Below are 24,449 nucleotides of genomic sequence, written 5' to 3' on the forward strand. Positions count from 1 at the left end.
ATGAAGAATGAGAAAGGGGCAGGGCTGGGACCCTCACCTCTTTTTTCTTTTTTTTTTTTTTTTAAGACGAGGTTTCGCTCTTTTGCCCAGGCTAGAGTGAAGTGATGTGATCTCAGCTCACTGCAACCTCCACAGCCCCGGGTTCAAGCAATTCTCCTGCCTCAACCTCCCGAGTAGCTGGGATTATAGGTGTGTGCCACAATGCCCGGCTAATTTTTTTAGTAGAGAAGGGGTTTCACCATGTTGGCCAGGCTGGTCTCAAACTCCTGACCTCAGGTGATCTACCTGTCTCGGCCTCCCAAGGTGTTAGGATTACAGGCATGAGCCACCATGCCCGGTCAGAGCCCTCATCCCTCTACTGGGTAGATCTTGCGGCAATTGTTACCTAGCTGGATTTTGTGTTTGAATGTTGGGAGGTGATGAGGTTTCATTCATCATTGCCCTTAGTAATTAACTCTGGGTGCTGGAACAATAGCCTCTCAGATTCAGAGGAAAAAGTAGTTCAATCCTCAGTGAGCTGTCACAGGAAGTCCTGAATATACTTAGTTTTTGTGGTTTAGCCCTCAGAGCTTCCTGCCAGAGTGTAACAAGGTTTAGCAAGTCTAAGAAGCCAAGGAGAAGGCGGGCAGACAGGACCACAGACATGGCACCAACATTTCAAAGCAGGTGCCTTCTCACCACTTATTGTTTTAGAACTCCAACTGAAAATTATTTTTTTCTCCCCACTTCCCCCAAAGTACAGCTAGCATGACTGCTAGCTGGGGATGGGGTCTGACCTTTTAATTACAGTCATTTAAGACACTTAAGATTTGATTCAACTGAGTTGTCTCTTAGCCTATCCTTTTGTATGTCATCTGATGAGTTCATGACACCTCCAGTATCCATAGATTCCCCTGTTTTCAAGGATGACAGTACAGATCATTATGACCGTGTCTGAAGAGTCAAGGAAGTAAGACCCAAAAGGTTAAGTTTTCTGGTGATTCCTGTTAACATTTGGGCATGGAGGCTTCAATTCGTTATGGAAATCTACAAATAGGTTGTTGGACCCAGCTTTGCAGCTGAGACCTGGGGAGAATGTTCTGGTCATTCTGGTGAGAACTAAGGAGGTCTCAGCTGGATTGAGTTGACTGAATTTGATCCTGCTGTCACACCAGCGAGGCTCTTTCTTATTCGGCAGCCTTCTCTCCTTGATACTGGGGTCCTTCACACAATGAGCAGACTCGGATCTAGTCAAAGCTTTTATTTCACTTTTACTCACAGGATGGTGAGCAAGTGTCCACCAGCGCACATAAGAAACTCCAGAGTCTCTTAAGCAGATAGGCTGCTTGTAGAGAGACCCAGGCACACCAATCACTTGATTTATCGCATCTACACATGATCTGAGAGGGGAAAAGAGATCTCTAAGATTTCTGTGCTCGGTGCTCTACAATTCTTACAATCACACTTATATTGCTTCTCCTTACTGGTGTGATGGAGCTCTCTGAGGAGACCAAAGACTCCAGGTGTTGACCACATGGCTGAGTTCGAAGATGCAGAGGTGGCTGTGACCCACAGCCTCAGGAGGTGACAATGTTCTGCATGTAGAAAACACCTGATGGAAGTATGGGTGTGCACATCAGGAGTGCAGAAATCCACAGTGCTTTTTAATTGGAAAAGATAGTTTCTATCTTTTTTAATTAGAGGAAGGGGACAATGAGTTTTCTGCTGCCCCTTGGGGAGGTTTTGGCTGAACTCGAGGTCTGGGGAGGGGCGGGCCTTTCTGCTGGTGAACTTGTGTGCCCGACGGAGCAGGAGGCCTCTTCTGGGGCTGGTGCTGAACGCGGTGTCCAGGAGGCAGGGGACGATGACTAGGTGCCTGGGAACGATGACCAGGTGGTGGAGGAGGATGTTGGGAAGCTGCTGGATTCTGAGGGGTTGATGCTGGAATTTGGTGGGGCTTCCGGCCCCTTTCTTCAGTAGCTACTCTGTGCGCTCTTATCTCCAGCTCCTCATCTGCAACAACAAAACCTCAATAGAGTTCATCTTGGCCAGGTGAAATTGATGTAAATATTGAGTACCTTTCATGTGCAAGGCGACTTGCACATAAAAGGTACTGCTTTGGGGGATGCAATGAGGAAGAAGAAGTTGACCCTACTCTCTGAGAACTCTAAAGCTTGTAGGAGAGAAAGAAGTGCTCACCATAAGGTAGAGGGAGGGCCTAGGACTAGAGAACTCAAGGAACCAACAGGAAGAAGACACACGAGTGGAGGGCTTTATGCCTGATGCTCCTGTGATCAGAGAGAGCACTCAGACCTGGAACCCTACCTCTGTGCTGACCTAGAGATTGTTCCCTGAGAGCAAGAACCTCGTGGTTAGAGCGCATGGGAAGGGGTTATGAGGAGTCATGGAGGATATTAGTAACTACATTCCTTCTGAGGCATTTCTATGTTAGATCTGCCTTTCCCCCAGTTCTACTGTCATGCAACCCACCTACTGGCAAGAGGTTGGAATATGCAGGGGACTTTTTGTCCTTAGAAATTTACTAACTCCTCAGAAATTCATGACCTATCCTCTTGGCCGTAGGAGGGAAAGAATTCCTCCTCTCCTCATCCATCAGGATTTTCTTCTTTGTGTGACTTCAGTCCATGAAAGCAGGCCCACAACTACTCATAATGTAGTTTTTCCTGTACTCTTAAAATCACAGGGAATCTGTGAGGGTGCCTAGCTGCTAGAGACCTGGAGCACCCTGCTGGCCCCTCTGGACTCCTTCAGGCTGTAAGTTAGGTATTTCAGTACAGTAGCTCCAGAGGGAGCAGAGGGAGGTAGGAAGAGAAGATTTCCCTGGGGTGAAATAATTACCTCTTTTCTTTTCTTTTTTTTTGGAGACAAAGTTTCACTCTTGTTGCCCAGGCTGGAGTGCAATGGCACAATCTTGGCTCACTGCAACCTCCACCTCCCGGGTTCAAGCAATTCTCCTGCTTTGGCCTCCTGAGTAGCTGGGATTACAGGCATGTACCACCATGCCCAGCTAATATTGTATTTTTAGTAGAGACAGGGTTTCTCCATGTTGGTCAGGCTGGTCTCGAACTCCCGACCTCAGGTGATCCACCCGCCTTGGCTTCCCAAAGTGCGGGAATTACAGGCGTGAGCCACCGCACCCGGCCGAAACAATTACCTCTTACATCTTTATGGAGATGTGTGGCTGGGGAAGCACAAGCCCTCTCTAAGCATCACCCTGTAACTTCCGGATGTTGATTCAAACCAGATGGCCTCCTCTGACTACAGGAAATGTGAGCATCAGGTGGCTTTGAGCGTAGAGTCAAAGTTAGACAATGTGATTTTGATACCTAAGTGGCTCGTGTGCTCTGAGCACAAAGAGGAAAGGGCCTCCAGAAAGGGCAAAACACATCCTCTATGCCATCTTCCGTGCCCTGCAGTCGTTGCTTAGGTTATGTCCAGTAGACTGTGCAGAGGGCTCTAACCCCTGACCCCAGTTCTGAATTATGGCGCAGTGGGTGGTCCTTCTTCATCTCCTATGTGGCAAGCTTGCACCGGCCATTGGTTTACTACTCTGTTCACCCACCATTTTTGTTTTTTGTTTGTTTTGTTTTTTTGAGACAGTGTCTTGCTCTGTCGCCCAGACTGGAGTGCAGTGGTTGATCACATCTCACTGTATTCTCAATTTCCTGGGCTGAAATGATTCACCCACCTCAGCCTCCTGACTAGCTGGGACTACAGGCATACATCACCACACCCGCCTAATTTTTTAATTTATTTTTTAAAGTAGAGACAAGGTCTCACTACATTGCCCAGGCTGGTCCCAAACTCCTGAGCTCAAATGATCCTCCTGCCTCGGCCTCCCAAAGTGCTGAGATTACAGGTGTGAGCCACCACACCTGGCCCATCCACCATTTTGTTCATTTGTCCTTCCAATGTTTATTCCTCATCTTCTAAGTGTTAAGTGTCATTGTGACTTAGACACAAATTGTCCTCAGGAAGACTAAAATCAAGTAAGAGGTGAGCAAGAACTGAAAATTGCAATGTCAATTTCTGTGAAGAGCCCAGGGCCACCGGAAAGTATAGACAGAGGCACATGCGTTCTGGTAGGAGGAATGGGGTGTGACCACATGGCTGAGACTGCAGGCAGGGTTGGACAGACAAGGCTGGCTATGACTCTGTGCACCCTGCCTGGTTCAAGCAGGACAGTGGGTCTTAGCCTGCCCACCCCAGCAGCTGCAGCTGGCACCTAAACGTGTGCTCCCAGGAATTCCTCCATGCTCATTGTCCTTCTCCCTTGTTTGCATCTCCTGGTTACTCAACCCAAGGCGTGACTGGGATGAGGCAAGTGAGGCTGGCAGGCATGCAGTTTAAAGAGGCACCAACTTTCAGGTTGTGCGAGGGCAGGTCAGCCTCCTTAAATTCTGTGCCCTAAATTCTGGGCTCCTTGCCTCAGCCGAGGCCTGAGTCAACCTACTGGCCATAGGATTTAAGGCAAATAATTGAACCTCACTGAATTTAAGTTTACTCAACTATGTTGTTATCTGTCTCCTAAGATCACTCTGAAAGCTGGATGCACTAATAGATATAAAACACAGGGACTAATGACTTTTTTTTTTTATCAGCATGAGCTAACCACCATGCTGGTCTTCTCAGCCTGGCGATGGCAGAGATCACCTTGTCTTGGGGTGACAAGTGAGGTCCACCTTGGAAGAAGATGTGGTCTTAGACCATTAGTCAATGGAGAAGGGGTCTTTGCTGGAGGGGAGCATGGAGAACAGCCAGAGCTGGGCACAGAGGAGGGCAAACCAGGCATGCCTAAGGGCCCTGCCAGTGATTCAGCTGCACTGTGGTGGAAAGTGTGGGACAATGGTGGTGGGAAGAATGGGGCTAAGTTCAGGAAGATGTTTCGGAACCTGGGCTGGGGGCAGTGGCGTGATGGGACGTGGGGCTGAGGGACCGCAGCCAACGGGGAGGCAGAGGGAGAACAGAGGAAGAAGTTTGAGGTAAAGAAACCAAATCCAGAGGGCACAGGGCCCAAGGCCACCGCTGCCTGGGGAAATCTGGACCACCTCCCTGGGCAGCACTGGAAGCAGCTGGTGTGGCTCTGCCTGCAGGTTCTAGGGAGAGACCAAGTCCTGCTGTGAATGTGAATTGCAGAGAACCCCAGGGCCTGTTCCCTTGGCTGCAAGTCCCGCCAATGGCTGACACCCTCATCTGTGCTCCGACAGTGACCCTGGGTTGGCCATTCTCTGAAGTGTTTTGCTTTGGCTGGCCTGGATGCTCCCTGAGCCAGCTCCCCTTTTCATTGCTGATAGGTTGTCGGACAGGCCTGATCCGAGGAGAAACTCTCAACCCTAACACATCCCTCAAACAGAGAATTGGCAAAGGGGGCACAGTCACCCTGCTAGCTGTTTTCCTGTGAGTACCTGATGACCTGAATGATTTTCCCTGTGTTTCTAGGAGCTTGGTCCTGAACCAAGCTCCTAGACTGAACCCAAGACTAAGTCCACAGTCTTCGGTTACCCATAGACAGGACATTTATTGCTAGAAACGGTGTTTTGGAGCTAACCTTTCTACCTATGTAGAGAAGTGTGGCTCATTCAAAAGATGTTCACATTAGCCTGTCACCAAGTAGGCCTCAGTGGTGGATTCCAATGAGGCCAACTGGATTCAGTGTCTCAAAGCTCCCACATTGTCACCACTAAGAATTTGTTTTTCAAAAATCAAGCTAACCACAAAATGAAACAAGCTATACCCGCTGGCTACAACCCTGACATTCCGAAACTACCTATTTCCATTATTTTCTCTGCAGATTCAAGGTGTCATCCCCATGAGCTGTTTCATGGGGATTTTGCTGGGGCCTGCAGTGGGACAAAAGAGGGGGAGCTTACCATTTCTCCGACTCCTCTGTTTTTTCCTTTTGGTGATGTAGAAAACGAGCAGTGCCACAAAGACCATCAAGAGGCTGCCTCCTCCACAAATGCCGATGATGAGATAGATGTCCAGACCTTTCTCTGCAAAAGGAAGAGAAGTGGGTTGGCCGGGAGGGGTCCAGGCAGAGAGGCCGTTACTCTGGCCAAGGACGCTGCCTCCTGCATCCAGCAGATAAGAGAGCTTGTTGGGACCTTTCACCCCATAGCTCCCAGGCTCACAAAGGGTGGTGAGTGGTGTCAACCCTGGGAGGACCCAAGGTCCTGGGGAAGCTCCATCTGCAGGCTCCTTGGGAAACTGCTCTCAGGGACTAGAAATGCCTGACTGCTCATGCACCAAGGCCTGCCTGCCCACTGCCCCCGTCATGGACAGCATCACAAACTTTTAGATCCGAGGATCTTAGAGATACTCTAAAGGAACCTCTAGTTTCAAACATGAGGCCCCGAGAGGGAGGATGAGTTGCCCGAAGCCACAAAATATCTGTTGCTGAGCAGTTCCCATAAGCAACCCCTTGTCTCGGTGTTTCTGCGCTGTTGATCCTGCTCTCGTCTCTGGCTACCCCGCCCCCCGCACCATGATTCCTTCTCACCCTCTCTACCAGGCAGTTTCCAAACACTCAGGGTAAATATTTCACTTGTCCGGCCCAGCACTCTGACCTCATGGCCAGCACCCCCTCACAGAGTTTCCCTGGAGCCACGAGAGAAACCAGGCGTACAGTGCGTTAGTAACAGCAGTAGACTTAGTCTTCAGTTTCTGGACCTTCAGTCACTGTAATGCAATGAGGAAAACAGTGACTTCGGTGTTAAGGGAAATAGGTTTGGTCTAGGCTTTTCTAGGCAAGAGCTGTAGTGAGCTTTGGAGAGTTACTTCACCCCTCTGAGCCTGTTTCCTTCTTTGTAAAGTGGAGATAATGAAACCTACATCATAAGGTGGCTGTTGGAAGTCAATCAGATAATGGATATGAAAGTGCTTTGTAAACTGTAAAACAACACAAATGTGAGGTCTCACTCTTACTAGTGTTCTCGCACTGGTGTTTCTGGGAGCTGTTTCCCAGAAACAGGGGAAACGGGAGGGCTGTCTGCCCTTTGTGAGTCAATAGCAGTTAGAGAAGCAGCAGTGGGGCTGGGGTCAGGGGATGGAGTCATCTGAAGAACAAACTAGAACTTGGCCCAGCATCACAAAGAAATGCTCCTCCAGGCAAAAAAGATCCTAGGGAGACACTGTTATACATGAAGCCCCAGGATGGGCCCAAGGAGAGGGTCAGAGGCTCAGAAACCAAGTTTAACAGATTATCAGACTGCAGTGGTTTGTTCATCTTGGCTTTCTTTCCTCAAGTCTCTCTCTAACCCATTCTTTGCCTGCCAGTTACACAACATCTCTAAGCTCTACTGATGAAGAGGCCTCCACCAGAGAAGCAGGCATAATCTTAAACCATTGAAATTAGGTCAGTAAAGGATTCAGGGCCCTTTAGGCCCTACTGGCTTGGAGGAGGGGCAGGAGATACCAGAGGCCACTTCCTGCTGAGCTTGAGAACTTTTCAGATTTGACCCGGGGTGGGGCAGGGCAGGCCTGAAATGCTTTGGGGAGCACATGGCTAAGTCATGCAGCCACCAGCTCCATCTCCGAGTTGTCAGGTAGGGTGGCCACAACTTTATCTTGGGCACATGCAGGAATGTAGGCAATGCTTTACCCAGCCTGCTCTCCAATTTGTCCAGTGTGGCGCCGTGGGACACCTGGTAGTGCTCGTGGTGGGGAATGTTCCATTATGTTTCAGAAGCAGCGGTGGCACTGTCAGTCAAACATATACCCTCCCAGTTCCTAAATCCAGGCATACTATCTTCCTACAGTTTCTCTTGGAGATCATATGCCCATGAGTTTATGTGATAAAGTATTTTTGCGCATCGGAATCTAGTGTTTTGGTTTTAAGTATGTAAACGCTCACCTAATCTGAACCAAATGTTTAGACTCTGATCATTGCTCCCCTCTGCCTTGGCCTTTCAGAATAAAACTTCCAAATCCCTTTTCAGGTCTTTAAGAGCAGCTCCTCCACCCTAATCTCTCCCCAGGTATTCTTCCCATCTCCCTAGTGGTCCTTCTCCCAACCAGCTTCTGATCTGCACCATAGAATAAGGGACGTAAATGTTCCAGCCTTCAAACCTTGGCTGCTCCCAAGGTCCTCCTTCTCTCCCTCCTTCCATCCCTGATACACACACATTTTTACACTTGTGGGTTCCAGTTAAAATAAACATGAAAAGTAGGGTTGTCAGATATAATGCAAAACACCCAGTTAAATTTGAATTTCAGATAAACAATGAATAATTTCTAGCCTAAGTATGTTCCATGCAATATCTGAAACATACTTATACTGTATTTTTATTTGCTATATCTGACAGCTCTAATCAAAGATCTCCTGAGGACACTGCAGTGGCTCATGCCTGTAATCCCAGCACTTTGGGAGGCTGAGGTGGGAGGACTGTGTGAGCACAGGAGTTCGAGACCAGCCTGGGCAACACAGTGAGACCTTATTTCTACAAAAAAATTAAAAATTAGCTGGGTTTGGTGGCATCCTCCTGTAGTCTCAGCTACTGGGGAGGCTGAGGTGGGAGGATCGCTTGAGCCTGGAAGGTCGAGGCTGTGGTGAGCTATGATCATACAACCGCACTCCAGCCTTAGCAACAGAGCAAAATCCTGTCTTTAAAAAAAAAAAAAAAAAAGAAGTTGTGAGGTCAAGGAGAGGCAACTTCACTCACTGTGCCTTAGTGATAGGGGAATGTGGGAGAATGACTGGTGGGAAAACCGGGGGTGAAGTGATGCTGGTCAAGTTGGTGATTGGCAGATTCTCAGATGCCTTCAATGACCCCTGCTTCCTGGTATTCTCACCTATATGCAATCCCCTTTGATTGAATGTGGGCTAGACTTATTAATTTGCTTCTAATGAATAGAACACAGCAGAAGTGATTGGGATATCACTCCTGAGATTAAGTTACAAAAAGACCATGGCTTTTGTACTGGGCACTTATTCCTGCTCTTTCTTAGAGGGCTCTGAGGGAAGCTAGCTGCCATATTGTGAGGCAGCCCAATGGCCCACATGAATGAACTTGGAAGTGGATCCAAGAGCCTACTCATCTAATAGTCTGTGAACATGGTGCTTATTTTCTTCATGGGCCAGGAAGCTGAAGCCTAGAGAGGGGAAGAAACTCTTTCAAGATTCTCTGGCTAAATTTGGACAGACCCAAACTAGAAGTCCAGACCTCTACTCCCAGGCGAGAGCTTGGGCACTACAGCAGGCTGCCTCTCAGAAATACTTCTGGAGGTCACGTTAGGCTGGGACACTGGGGATCCATTATGGTCTTGGAGTTTTGAGATTTTCTGGAGCTAGTCCCCAAGCCTTGCCATCCTGCTGTGTGCCAGGAGTGTTGCCTTGCTGTCCACAGTCCTCTTTGGCCTCAAGGGCTCCATTCCCCCATGTCCCTGCCCCTCAGGGTTTCTGCAACCTTTCTACCTTTATTCCTGATAGGAGGCGCTGACCACTGATGATCTTTAGGGGAGCAGTTGGAATCATGTCACTAACTAGCCAAGGGACCTTGGGCAAGTCAGTTTCCCTCTCTGGAAAATGGGGTTTTGCATGAGATACTCTCTACAGCTCCTCCCTCTTCAGTTTTGCAATTCTTTCTCCTAGAAGAGGATCTTTAAAATTGCTTGTGGTCAAATTGTGCTCAGTGGGAGGACTCCCAGGATGGGTAACCATAGAATACCACCCCCCCCCCCCCCCGAGGCTTCCCTTGAAGGTTTCCAGGAGGAAGAGATACGTTTTCACGCTTCATCCTGAGCCAGGGCTGCCTCCCAGCATGAGCACCTGTGACCTGGAGCAGCGTGCCTCTACCTCCTGAGGGCCTGGAGAGCTGTGTTTGTGAAGTGACACCTGCCACGCACCTGGACAGCTGACAGTCTCCATCCTGGATTCCTTGCTGACTTTGTTCCCTGCTGTGCACTTGAATTTCGCACTCAGGCTGGTGGTCCACTTGTGTGTGATGACCCTCTGAGAAAGTTTTACATGTTTCCCATCTTGATACAGGTTTAATTCGGGGGCAGTTCCATTCATTACTTCACAGGTCAGGGTTGTGTTGATACAAGTCCAGGAGATCTTTGGTTCTGAGACCCTCTCTAAAAAGAAAATAAAGATCCAGTTCAATTTAGGCAATTTTCTGATTTTAATGAGCATATCTATTTATACAGTGGGGGATGGAGTCAGTTAGGGACAAGGGAACCATGTCAAAGACCTCTAGCACCTTTTGGAAATGATTTTATTTACAAAGAGCATTCAGAAAAAAATTATTTCTGATGACATTCATAGATACATTTTGCCACTAAATAATGTATCATATGTAATGTTTATATGCTGTCTTATACCTTAAAATGCTTTCACATGTATGATACCACTTAATCCTAACAGAGAGGCTGATGTTTTTCTTCCCATTTACAGAAAAAAATGTTCAAGGCTCTGAGAGGTTCAGTGAGTGGCCTTAGGGCACCATCTAAATAAAACATGGCAGTCAGGGTTTAGGAATATGGCTAAGAGGGTGCCTCGGGAGTTTGAGAAGGGCAATGCTTTAAGAGCAGCCAGGAACCCCATCCTGGAGGAATCGCCACATTGACATGTGAACGGGGACCTCGGATACTTCTGCCCCAACCAAGTTCCTGGAGCAGAGGGCCAGGTGGGTACATGTGAGCACGTGGGTGTCCAAGGAGCTCAAGGCTCTGGGGAAAAAGAGCACCTGCCTGGGAACCAGAGACTTGGTTCTGCCTTTTCCCAGCCCAGAGCTGCTCAGCTGCTCACAGGGTCTACACTGGTCCTCCTCAGAGCATCAGAAAAGGATCAGAAAAACATGCCCCACCTGTCACAAAAGGAGCAACATGTGGCAAAGTCCTGGGCAGATCATTAGGCACTGACATTATTAGTGGTAGTTCATGCATTCAATAATCACAAACTTCTTGCCTCTCCCGGAGAGAGACTGCATCATAAAAGGAAAATGCCTGGGCTTGACATTAGATGGCTCAGGTCTACATCCTAGCCCCATCACTTCCTAGCTGTGTGACCTTCTCTTTTTCCTCCTCCTCTGGTTTTTTTTTTTTTTTTTTTTTTTCTAATTCTTTGCTTTGTTTCCCCCAGACTTGCCACTTTTCCCTCTCAGTTTCTCTCCATTCATAATATAGACCCACTAGCTTATTTTTCAATGATTCCCTCCCACTCTGACTTCCAGACACCAATATCTTCCCCATGGAACATGACAGTCAAACTTCATTTATGTCCCAATATATATAGGCATGCAGAAATTAAATTAAAAGTTTTCTTCTCATCCCATGATGATCAGTTCTAAGATGCTATCGGCGTTACTGAGAAGGAAGAAAATGGAAAGTATCTACACTCAGCAACCAGTTAGTACATAGTCTAGGGGTTGGGTCATGAAGTTTGCCTGTCTCTTCAGAATGGATTTTTTTTTTTTCTACTTATAACAGTAACACAGTAACATGATTGTGATGATGGTTGCAAAACTGAATGTACTAAAGGCCATTTTAGTATATGGACAAATTGAATGCTAGGTGAATTATCTCAATGAAGCTGCATGGAAAAAAAAAGAAAAGGCCATCATCCTTGCCAAAAAGACCTCTGAGTTTGAATCCTGACTTTGCTCCTGTCAAGCAATGAGACCTTGGACAAGCTGCTTCTGACTAGGTCTCTGTTTTCTTACATATAACAAGGAGATAATAACAGCTATGTCTCAGTATTGTTGGGAGCTTTAAGTAAGATCATGTAAGCAAGCACCTGACTCCTCGCTGGTAGCCACTATTTCCACCGCAATGCTAAATGCGACCCAAATGTGAAAACGCCAGCATGGTCTCCCGCGTAGGGCTCACACTCAAAACAGGACGCTCAAATTTTGTGCTGTTTGGAGTCCTGAGATCTGTGGTTTCCAGAGCCCATAATCAGGGGCCCTTTTGAGCGCCATGCTCAACCCCGCTACATTTCTACAAGGTGCTCCCACTCAGGGTTGCAGGACTAGGGTGTGGAAAGTTGTCACTGCAGGGGAGCTGACAGTGTCTGGGATTGCTGGACTGGGCAATCTGACACTGTCTGGGATTGCTGGTAGGCCCAGGTGCTGAAGACGGGGCTGGAGACAGAGAGGAAGAAGGAGGGGACCCTGCTTCTGGCGACATTTTCTGTGTGAAGCACAGAAATGCTTATTTGCTCACTGAATGGCTGGCCTGTGCTCATGCTGGGGTTCCTGTCTGCCTCCCCAAGCCAAGTGCAGCTTCCTCTTTTCCCTTCTTATCACTCCCTGCCCAGCATTCGTGGGCTTTCAACTTCAGTTATTGTACAAGTTGATAAAATATTTTTAAAAGTTTAAAGCAGATTAAAAATTACCCACAATGCCACCACTCAAGGTCAATAATGAATAATATTTTCATGTATATCTTTATCAGATATTTTCTATTTATGTGTACATATATAAATAATGTAATACTTCAGCTGGGTGAGGTGGCTCATGCCTGTAATCCAGCACTTTGGGAGGCTGAGGTGGGCGGATCACTTGAGGCCAGGAGTTCAAGAGTACCCTAGCCAACATGGTGAAATCCATCTCTACTAAAAATACGAAGATTAGCCAGGTGTGTTGGTACGTGCCTGTAATCCGAACTACTCAGGAGGCTGAGGCATGAGAATTGCTTGAACCCAGGAGGCAGAGGCTGCAGTGAACCAAGATTGCGCCACTGCACTCCAGGCTGGACGACAGAGTGAGACCCTGTCTCTCTCTCTCTCTCTCTCCTTCTCTCTCTCTCTATATATATATGTAATATTTTTAAAATTAAAACTAGTTTATGTGATCTTATAGTCTGCCTTTTTCCCTTTATTGTGAAATTATATTATGACATTCTTTTTTAAATGAACATCAATAAATGCATATCTCCATCTTTTTAAAGGATGCATTCTTAATTTAATTGATTAATAAATTTCTGACTGCTGACTGTTCTAGCATTTCGCTAACATGAACAACGCAGTGACGGGAGTTGTGGAGTGGTACCTCCGTATACATTCACTAAGATAGCATCTTAGAACCGATCCAACCTAAGGCCTTCCATGGTTGAGAACTCCTTAGTTCTGAGTTGCTGGGATTAACCCCTTCCCTACCAGCATATGTTTCTAAGGAGCCCTCCACTGCCTCTTCAGCCTGCAGCAGCAACTCCCTCATGAAGGAAATGCAGGCACAACTACTGGAGTTTGAGAAGTTTGGAGGCTGGGTGCCGTGGTTCACACCTGTAATGCCAGCACTTTGGGAGGCTGATGCAAGCAGATCCTCTGAGGTCAGGAGTTTGAGACCAGCCTGACCAACATGGCATCTCTAACACAGTGAAACCCCGTCTCTACTAAAAATGCAAAAAACTAGCCGGGCGTGGTGGTGGCGCCTGTAGTCCCAGCTACTTGGGAGGCTGAGGCAGGAGAATGGTGTGAACCCGGGAGGCGGAGCTTTGAGTGAGCCAAGATCGCGCCACTGCACTCCAGCCTGGGCGACTGAGCCAGACTCCGTCCCCGCCCCCCCCCCCCGCAAAAAAAAAAATACAAAAATTAGCTGGACGTGGTAGTACACGCCTGTAATCCCAGCGACTTGGGAGGATGAGGCAGGAGAATCACTTGAACCTGGGAGGCAGAGGCTGCAGTGAGCAGAGATCATGCTGGTGCACTCCAGCCTGGGCAACAGAGCAAGACTCCATCTTACACACACACACAAAAAACAACAAAGAGAAGCTTGGAGAAACAAAGAGATGTGGGAGGGCATTAGCACTGAGCAAACAGGTATTGTGCCCTAGGCACTGCAGGGCACTTGTACACACATTGTCTCATTGAATATCCCTTGAAGTTGTCATTCAAAAATCAGACTCAGAGCAGATAGGGAATTTGCCCAAGGCCATGGTGACCTCAAGTCTGGTAATAGTGCCCAACTACAAGTTGAATCAAGATGTTGTATGACATTGGCGTGCACACACACAAAGCAAGTCGCTGTCTTTAGGCTAAAGGGTGAAGGGTTTCTTTTGGGGGCAATGAAAATGTTGATTGTGGTGATGGTTACAAAACTCTGAATATACTAAAGGCCATTTTAGTATATGGACAAATTGAATGCTAGGTGAGTTATCTCAATGAAGCTGCTTGGAAAAAAAGAGAAAAGGTCATCATCCTTGCCAAAAAGACCTCTGAGTTTGAATCCTGACTTTGCTCCTGTCAAGCAATGAGACCTTGGACAAGCTGCTTCTGACTAGGTCTCTGTTTTCTTACATATAACAAGGAGATAATAACAGCTATGTCTCAGTATTGTTGGGAGCTTTAAGTAAGATCATGTAAGCAAGCACCTGACCCCTAGCTGGTAGCCACTATTTCCACCGCAATGCTAAATGCGACCCAAATGTGAAAACACCAGCATGGTCTCCCGCGTAGGGCTCACACTCAAAACAGGACACTCAAATTTTGTGCTGTTTGGAGTCCTGAGATCTGTGGTTTCCAGAGCCCATAATCAGGGGCCCTTTTGAGCGCCATGCTCAACCCCGCTACATTTCTACAAGGTGCTCCCACTCAGGGTTGCAGGACTAGGGTGTGGAAAGTTGTCACTGCAGGGGAGCTGACAGTGTCTGGGATTGCTGGACTGGGCAATCTGACACTATCTGGGATTGCTGGTAGGCCCAGGTGCTGAAGACGGGGCTGGAGACAGAGAGGAAGAAGGAGGGGACCCTGCTTCTGGCGACATTTTCTGTGTGAAGCACAGAAATGCTTATTTGCTCACTGAATGGCTGGCCTGTGCTCATGCTGGGGTTCCTGTCTGCCTCCCCAAGTCAAGCGCAGCTTCTTCTTTTTCCTTCTTATGACTCCCTCCCCAGCATCCCCTGGGCTTTCAACTTCAATGGCATTTCGATTCCACTTTCTCTTCCTTCTCTCCCTTGCCCAAGCCACCTTTCTCTATGCCTGACCTTTATTATCCTCATTCTTCCCATTTTACAGGCACCCTTTGGTCTCGGCCAGTGGTGACTGACTTTGGCTGCTCATTATAATCCCCCAGGGAGCTTTATAACCTAATGATACCCAGGCTGCATGCAAAAACATCTGATTTAATTGGTCCTCACTTCCCTTGGATCACAGCAGCAGCTTTCTGACTAGTCTCCCTAACCCCATCCTCAATATCCACTCCTGCCCTCCCAGTACAGGTAGAGATAAATAAAGCCACACCTTGTGCATCTTCTACACATATTAGCAAAAATCACCTATCACCTTGAATCGCTCTGACAAGCAGATCCAAAACAAGGGCTGTTCATCTTTAAATATGTTGTTTCCAGGCCTTTTCTGCCATATAACTCCTCCTTCAGGGCAGCCTGGCTTGAAATGGGCTCTGTCGATGAAAGGCCCGCTGCTCTCCAGTCAGCCTTTTCCCGCCCCACTCTTAACTTGCCCATTCATCAGCAACCTGGAACAGTTGCCTTTTCTCTCTGCCCACCTGTGTCCCTCTCCTGATTAATGCCACCTTAATCCAGGTTCTTCACCCAGCCTCACATTCCTGTAACCACCTGAAGAGAGAGTTGTAGGCAGGTAGACTTCAGATGTGTCTATCAGATGTGTGGATCCCATTCCATCATTGGACCACAGTCTCCACTGGCGCAGGAGACATGCATCTGATTTCCTGTACAGCCCCCCTGGAGGCAGAGGTCAGCGTTGGGGAATATTATAAATGCTATTTTCCAACTTGCCAAATAGCACCCACACTGAAATAAAGCAATTAAGGGAATGAACACTTACCTTGAATCTTCAAATCAAATGTTTTTTCCAACACATTTTTTCCTTTTGTATCGTATATTGATACCTTGTAGCTATCCTGATCATGGATCTTCAGATGCTTAATTTTCAGAGTTCCGTTTTTAAATAGCTTATATGCATCTTTTTCCTCGAAAGTCTCCTTCTCTTTTCTGAATTGTGCAATCTTTTTCTTGTCTGAAGTTTTTTCCCATTTTATATCATCAATATCATCACTCATTTGAAAACTAGGAATGTCCAAGTCGATGTCCTGACCCAGCGCTCCCCAGGTTTCAAAAGCATTCCTAATCTCTTTGGAGACTGCACCTAGAAAAAGCAAAAGAGTTACTGAGAGTCACCTCCAGGGAAAGTTGGGTTGGGACTTCTTTGGCTCTTATGCTTACTTCAGGGTCTCCGAAGAAGAAGCTTCTAACCGTGACAGTGGAGACCCATCCACCAACTTACCTTTGGAAGAAACGTTGAAAATTAGAAGGAAGCTGGTTACAATTTTACATGGAAGGCTCATCTTAGGAGTTAGTTTCCTCTTTTGATTCTGAGCTCTTCATGCAAAAGGAACTGAAGTGAGACTGGTGGAGTCCACACCCCGAGAACTTAACCACGTGCCTCTCTTTACATCTTTTACAGTAACATAAAACACAGCACACATACACAGAGAGCGAGAGCGCGCACAAGCCAGCCCTTCTGATGTGCTCCTTTACCAAAGCAGATGTGTTTATGAGTGTGTGTTTTCTTACCGCATTTTAATCCTCACAAAAAATTGGGATGGATGGATTTTCTCATCTCAGTGAAAGAGAAAAGGAACATAGAGGCTAAGTAGATGAATAAGGATCAGTCTTTTGTAAACAAGAAGCCAAATTCAACCTCCCAGCCTTTTATCCACTTAGGTATACTGTCCCTAACAAGACCACAGAGAAATATAGGTAAATGTTCACAAGCCAAGCCATTAGCAGAATGCAAATATTTATCCTATATGATTATAAATATTGAAAAGTATGCCCATAAAATGATTAGGAAATTGATTTTTTTGTTTCTCCAAAGATATTTTTCATGTTCTAAAATCGTTTTTGTGATGAAAAGAAAGAAATTAAGTATCAGCTGTAAATGCTTGCAATCCCCAAATCCTATGTTCGGGGTACATTTTACAACCCTAGTGAAATTCACAGTTAGGTAAATAGAAACTTGTTCCAAAACAAAGAAGCATGGAGACTATGAAATACAATTAAACCACCAAAACAAAGGAGTCAAAAGCATTTAAAGTGATTAACATTATAGGTGGTTAAGAAAAAGGAGAGATTAGGAGAAAAAGAAATGAGGGAGAGAAAAAGAGAACAGAAATTTGTGACACAAGGAAAGAGACAATGATGCAGAGATGCATGTGCCCTGAAAAGATGCCTAAAAAGAGGAATAACCATGACAGACTTCCAAAGCACATTTTCAGCGTTACAATTCTTTAGGTCACAGTGAGTAAAAACTGTAAAAGAGGTGCTTGTTTTCTTTTTCAACTCTAAGTACAAATATGGATATTATCTGTCAGAAAGTTGCCAAGGAAATGAAATTAAGTCAAAGCAGTTGTTTGCTATTACTGGGTAAAAGGAAGCCCAAATATTTACCTCATGGTTGTATGAGCATCTTCCACAATAATGCACAACAGTTGAATTAAAATTTTAAATGCAAAAATACTACAATAATGCTAAAAGGAGGCCGGGCGTGGCGGCTCACAGCTATAATCCCAGCACTCTGGGAGGCCGAGGCGGACCTCCTCACCTTAGGTCAGGAGTTCAAGACCAACCTGGCCAACGTGGTGAAACCCCATCTCTACTAAAACTACAAAAATTAGCCAGGCATGGTGACGTGTGCCTGTAATTCCAGCTACTCAGGAGGCTGAGGCAGGCGAAGTGCTTGAACCTGGGAAGCAGAGGTTGCAATGAGCCAGGATGGTGTCACTGCACTCCAGCCTGGGCGGCAGAGTGAGACTCTGTCTCAAAAAAAATAAAATAAAATAAAATAATTAATTAATTAAAATGCTAAAAGGACAATACAGAAAGATATTCTTATAGCTTGAGTATGGAAGGCCTATCTACATATAACACATAATCCAAAGTAAGAAGGAAAGGATGAACACAATTGATGATGTAAAGAAGTAAGATTTATGTGCAGATGAAGAAATAAGGAACAAAATGAAAAGGCATGACAAAATACTTGCGATATGTATAAAATTATTAATATTCAAAACATAGAAATAATTCTTATCAATCAATACAAAATAGTTTTTAAAATGGGCAAAGGATATAAATGATCAGCTTACAGAAGAAGTAGTTCACAGAAGAAATATCAAACCCGCAAGAGGAGTCCAATGTCACCAGAATTATATGCATATATCTTAGCTATAAAATACCATTTTTCACCATCAGATTGGCAAAATTAGGAAAAATGATAATTTACATTATTAACATGAATGTGTGGAGAAATGAACCTTCATACAACATCAGAGGGAATATAAATCAACACCTTCTGGGGAAAGGAATTTCATTTCCACCAAACTTTAAAATTTGTCTTTTTTTCACCGAGTGATTTTAACTTCAGACATCTATCCCACACATATGAAAGCACGGATGTTTTAAAATGCTGTTCAAGGACGTTTGTTGTATCATTTTTGTAATAAAAAATTGCAAACCAGTAAAATTATAGTATATTCATATTATGAAATATTGCATAAGCATCAAAATAGTATAACATAGGCCTAAAAGTAAGACATGGAAAGATGCTTTTGGAAAATCACATGAAAAGAGTAAATTGCAAAACAATATCTATAGGATTAGTCCTTTTTATATATGATACTGTGTTTATACTATGCTACGGGTATACCAGTATACTGTATCATACTCTGTTGTTCTTAAGGTATGTGTGAGAAAAAAGCCTGAAAGGGCTGATGGTGAATTTTTTTACAGTGCTTGTCTTTCAGGTATTAGACTGCGAGAGAACCGAAATGAAATCTTCACTTCTTACCTTTGTAAACCAAAAAAATACTTGAGATAGGTCTCAATCAATTTAGAAGTTTATTTCATCAACATTAAGGACAAAAAGGAACACAGAACCACAGGAACAATCTGTGGTTTGTGCCTTTTTCTCAACATGGTTTTGAAGGCTTCAGTATTTAAAGGGGAAAAGCCGGTCAGAGGGGAAGGAGGGAGGACACGGTCACATTACTGAATCCATATGTTGCAAGAGAAAAGAAGCAGGTAGGGGAATGGTCAATTGTGTATTCTTCTCATGCTCAGTAAATTGGCACTTTCATAAGATAAGGTGAACATAGAGTAGCTACCCCTGGAGACAGCAGCTTTTTGTCTGTAGTTGTCTGCTTAGGAACTCAAGGGAAGGCAGTTTCTTGCGTGACTCAACTTTCAGTTTATTTTTTCCTTTTGGCATAATGAATTGGGGTCCTGGCATTTTATTTTTCTTTCACATTTTATTAATTTCTGTGAAGTTTAAAATTTTGGAAGTAAACACTTTTTTTGTAATAAAAAATGTCTTTTTAAGAAAGGATGCTTAGGGCACACATATTTTTTCAAAAGTATCTGCCAACCCAGAGGAGCAGCACAGAGCTTCCCTGCTTGTGAGTGGCTGACCCACCAGCCGCTGTCCAACTCCAGTCTGTCAAGGCCTGGTGGAGAGAAGGTGGCGCTGGCCATCCTCTCCCCCGTCTCAGCTTTTGAGTGCGCTTGCCCTCTCTTCCTCTCACTTTCCTCATGGAGCATGTGAAGAGCAGCTTTCTGCTTTTCTATTTGAAACATTGATTTTGCTCCTCTAAAACTAATTCTACTCTGAGTGATGAGCATGGCTTCAAGGGCAGAAACCATGAAAAAGAAAGAGATTGGTAGATCTGACTCTGTAAAATGTGAAAACTTTGTATTTTTCCATAAAAAAATTAAAAGAATGCACTAAAAGGAGCAAATTACTTGCAAGATACATGACAAAGGCATAACAATTTTTTTTAATTAACTTTAGAGACAGGGTTTTGCTCTGTTTCAGGAAGGAGTGCAGTGGCATGATCACAATATACTGCAGCCTTGACCTCCTGAGCTCAAGTGATCTTCCTGCCTCAGCCTCCTGAGTAGCTGGGAATACAGACATGTGGCACCATGCCTGGCTATTTTTTTTTTATTTTTTGTAGAGACTGGGGTCTCACTATGTTGCCCAGGCTGATCTTGAACTCCTGGGCTCAAGTGATCCTCCCACCTTGGCCTCCCAAAGTGTTGGGATGACAGGTGTGGGCCACCGTGCCTGGTAAACATTAAATTTTTAATATTAAATTTTTCTTGTAAACATAGAAAAGATAGACACCTTAATATTAAAATAGGTCAAAGTCATAAAAGGAGCAATCCACAAAAGAAGAATTTTGTTTCTATTTATGAATAAAGGAATGTCAGTTTTAACATGGATGCATTTTTCATCTTCATTTGAAAAATGAAAACATAGTGTTGATGATGGTGAAAGTGGGCGTTCTTGTATATAGCGTTCTCGTATATAGGAGAATTGCAAATAGGTATAGTTTCTGGTGGGCAATTTGTCAGTGTGAATTAGAAGTATCAAAAATATGTGGATTTCTAACAAGTCCACAAGGATGATTTTATCATAAGGAAATAATGAAGGCTATGTACTAGACTTGGCTATAAATTTATACACTGCAGTATTTTAAAGCCAAAATTGGAAACAATTTAAATGTCTAAGAGAAGGAAATTGGTTAAGTAAATCATGACATAGACAAGCTGTGGAATATGACAAAAACAGATCCCAATTGTAGGAGAGGAGAAAAGTAATCTTTTTCCTCTGCTCATCTTAGATTCTCTGGCTGGAACCCTGTAAACTAGACTGGGAAAAGGCAGGTTAACAAGGGAAACATTGAAGTTGATTAAGATGTGTATCCCTCATAAACATGGGAGCACCCAGTGGTGAGTAACCCAAAGGGATGTTAGAACTTGGACTTGTAGAGTATCTTAGGCTAAACAAACAAAAAGGGATTTGGGGCTTCTAGGTGGGAGAGGCAGGTTATTGAATAACCAGGAAAAGTGTGGTAAACTATGAGTTATTTAGTAAGGTTTGTTGGCAGATTGAAGCCAATGCCTTCTCCATTGATAAGAGTTGTTAAGAGTCCTCCTCTTCTGGATACAGGAGAGGGAGATACCTTTTACAAATGGATATTTTCTTCAGAAATTGTAAATTTTCTTTACAAAAGAAAAATCTTGTGCCGTGTTTTTAAAGCTTTTACTGCCTCTGCTGGTTCATGATGGCCTTTTGCTCAAAATAACCCATATGCTAAAAAGGCATGTTTTAGGGTGGCACTGAAGTAGGAGGTGGAACTTGACTCTGGAGGTGGGGCTTGGACACTGAACCAACTTGAGGACTAGCTAAAACAGAGATGGGTGGAAGCAGCTTTCCATAGGACATGCCCACCAGTGTGCCATTTTGGTTTACTGTTGCCATGGCAATACCCAACCTTTACCACCTTTTTCCAAGACAATGACCTGGAGACCCAGAAGTTACCACCCTTTTCCTAGAAATTTCTGCATAATCTGCCCTTTAATTTGCATATAATTACAATGGGTACAAATGGGACTGCAAAACTACCTTTAAGCTGATACTCTAGGCAGTAGTGTAGTGTAGTGTATACCTGCTGTGACTGTAGTGTATACCTGCTCTGCAAGGAGCAGTACCTCTGCTGCTGCTTCAATAAAAGTTGCTGTCTAGCACCACCAGCTCACCCTTGATTCTTTCTTTCTTTTTTTTTTTTTTTTTTTTTTTTGAGACGGAGTCTGGCTCTGTCACCCAGGCTGGAGTGCAGTGGCGCGATCTCGGCTCACTGCAAGCTCCGCCTCCCGGGTTTACGCCATTCTCCTGCCTCAGCCTCCCGAGTAGCTGGGACTACAGGCGCCTGCCACCTCGCCCGGCTAGTTTTTTGTATTTTTTAGTAGAGACGGGGTTTCACCGTGTTAGCCAGGATGGTCTCGATCTCCTGACCCGTGATCCGCCCGTCTCAGCCTCCCAAAGTGCTGGGATTACAGGCTTGAGCCACCGCGCCCGGCTCACCCTTGATTCTTTCCTGAGTGAAGCCAAGAGCACTCCCAGGCTAAGCCCCAATGGGGCTTACCTGTCCTACATCAGCATCTTCTGGTACCCTTCACAATCAACAATATAGTCCCATTTTATTTCTCAAAAAGCATGTGTTGGGTGAGTCTCTTGCAGAATGTCCCCAGGGTGCTGGTTCCTGTGTGGTGGAATAATAGATACTATTCTGTTCTCCTTGCTTGCTGTTGCTATTCTAATATATCTAGATTGAACATGTATTGTCCTTCAGTTAAATTCTGTTTAATTCTAAGTGGACCTACCACTTCAGTAAACATTCTGAGTGCTGAGGCAGGTGCAGTCCCTGCCTTTGAGTCTTTGCATTTCAGGGGACCATGTACTTGGTGACTCATTCCAGTTCCTCCCTCGCCACTCTTGCTGCAATGTACAGGTTGGCTCTTGCTCTATCTTCACTGATTCTTTTTCTTACCTAAACTCACACTCCTGGAGAAGTAGGCTACAGGGAAGAGAATAAGAAGCAGAGAAGGAAGAAAACATTTTTAGAGGTCTTACTTTAGGTTGACCTCTTATTCCCTGATTAGTAAAATATTGATGGTCTTGACTTCTACCTCCCTTTCCCTTTGTCAAAGGAGAGCCTTAACAAGGCTCAGGTCAAGTCAGGACTGATAGAAATAGGTACTCCGTGCCAGAAGGAAAAACCAGCACTTAGACAGAAGATTTCTCAGCAAGGCACATTTACTTCTGCAGAAGGGTGCTGCCTGCATCCCTCCGATTGTAAGAGCACACTGAGCAGGGTAGCACAGGGGTTTTTATCCCTAACACAGTTCCTGTTTCTGTGTCCTTTCCCCACTGGCTGGAGTCAGACCACACAGTCTAAGCTGACCCAAATGGCTAGTGTTTGAAATTGAATAAGGCCAATTAGGCAGGAAGGGAGAGGCTGTCCATTACCAACTAGGCGAGAAGGGTTGTTTACAGAGTAAGAGGTTTGCTAGTTACAGATTAAGCAGAGAAACAAGTGCTCATTACAGATTAAGCAGAGTAACAAGTGCTCATTATAGATTAAGAAATACCAAGGAAGCTTTGAAGAGGAACTTATTATTTTTGGCAAATTTCCCCCTCTTGACTTTATAGTTCTTCCTCTTCAAATTTCCTTAACATATCCTGGCTTTGTTAGTCCTCCTGGTCATTTAGGAGTAGGAACTTATCTGAGTAGGATGAGGGAGAATCGAGGGGGTTTTGTGAGGGCTTTTTCTATAAGCCTTTGCACTAATCTACGAATACAAGGTATGATGCAGCAACCTACAAGAAGGAGTACACCTATAACGATTGCAATGGGGGTAAAGATTGAGGTTATGAGTCCCTTCCATTTTCCAAACCATTTTTCCATGAGACCAGAGAAGGGGTCATCTATTCCAGAATTCAGCTAATTCATTTGCTAGGGTGGTAAGGCCCTGTAAGGCTTTTGTAATTGTTCCATCAGGGGCTGTGTTGTTAGGGATAAAAGAACAGCATTGGACCCCAATCATGACATAGACCCCACCTTTCTCAGCCAATATCATGTCCAGGGCTATTCTATTTTCCCAGACCATTTGGCTGGTAGGGCCTAATTGTTCAGCTATTCCTTTAATGGTATCCCTAGTATAATTGACAAACCACTGTTGATGATAATAAATGTAATTTATCCAGTCTACATTTTTGTTTACAGTCACCCATGAGAACAAAATAGATTCAAATCCTGCAGCTATTTGATTTTGAGTTTTAAATTCATTTGGCACTCCTTGTGGAACTCTGATGGCCTCTATATAAATGTGAGAGTCAAAGGACCTGTGGTGGGGGGGTACTTCTTTTTTATGATTGTCTTTTTTGCTTGGTTGATGAAATGCCAGGATGAAAGGGATGATCAATTGAATTAGGGTGCAAGTGTCGATCCAGTCACTTGACAAAGTACCTAGTAGTGGTCTACTGCAATACTACCATACATCTGCATGGGGATGAACAAGGGCAGACTGATTCGTTAGCTCCTGAAAAGGCTTAGACTTACTGCATCCCACTAGAGTTCGGCATGCCTTATTCCCCAGGCTGTGGGGTTTTGGAAGAGAGCTACCATACCACTCATACCCTGTTGGTCAGAGGACCATCCAAGTGGAAAGGGGACAATTTGGGTCTCTGGCCTGCCTGTTGCACAAGCGTAACAATTGCTTTGTTTAGTGTGTGAATGGAATATTTAAGCAATTCTAGCCAGGCTTTTGCATCTTGGTAGCCCATTTCAATAGCTAGGGTTTGTTTTAAATCTTTAACTTCTACAGTGGCTACTTTGGTGTTACTATTGGGTAGGGAGAAACTAATAGTTTGATTAGAAGGTTTAGAAGGAGAGGGAGGAGGGGATGAGGGGGTGATGAAATGCATTTTGAAAAATCCTATAGAGTCTGCTCCTGTGACCTCTGCTCCTATACCATAGAAACAACTTAATGAAGGGGAGGAATTCTGAGAAGTTGAGATAGTAATGGATATCTGTACTGGATTATATTGGTTTTGCTGACAATTGCGGGGAGGGGGGGTGGTGCTTCCTTTAGTGAAAGGAATGTATGGTTTTAGGGACACACAGATTTGT

The 24,449-nt window shown here is 44.9% G+C and overlaps 1 protein-coding gene across 1 annotated transcript; it reads right to left on the reverse strand.

Annotated features, from left to right (window-relative positions):
- Positions 1 to 1,225: 1,225 nt before the first annotated feature.
- CD2 (CD2 molecule) lies at positions 1,226 to 16,325 on the reverse strand. The gene is made up of 5 exons (XM_045364881.2): positions 16,202 to 16,325; positions 15,743 to 16,063; positions 9,844 to 10,074; positions 5,871 to 5,993; positions 1,226 to 1,992 (listed from the first exon to the last, which is right to left on the reverse strand). Exons 1-5 carry the CDS (start codon positions 16,260 to 16,262, stop codon positions 1,673 to 1,675), a joined length of 1,056 nt encoding a protein of 351 aa, XP_045220816.2. The 5' UTR covers positions 16,263 to 16,325; the 3' UTR covers positions 1,226 to 1,672.
- Positions 16,326 to 24,449: the final 8,124 nt, after the last annotated feature.

The sequence above is a fragment of the Macaca fascicularis genome, chromosome 1 (genome assembly GCF_037993035.2).
Source record: "Macaca fascicularis isolate 582-1 chromosome 1, T2T-MFA8v1.1".
In the NCBI taxonomy this organism is placed as follows: Eukaryota; Metazoa; Chordata; class Mammalia; order Primates; family Cercopithecidae; genus Macaca; species Macaca fascicularis.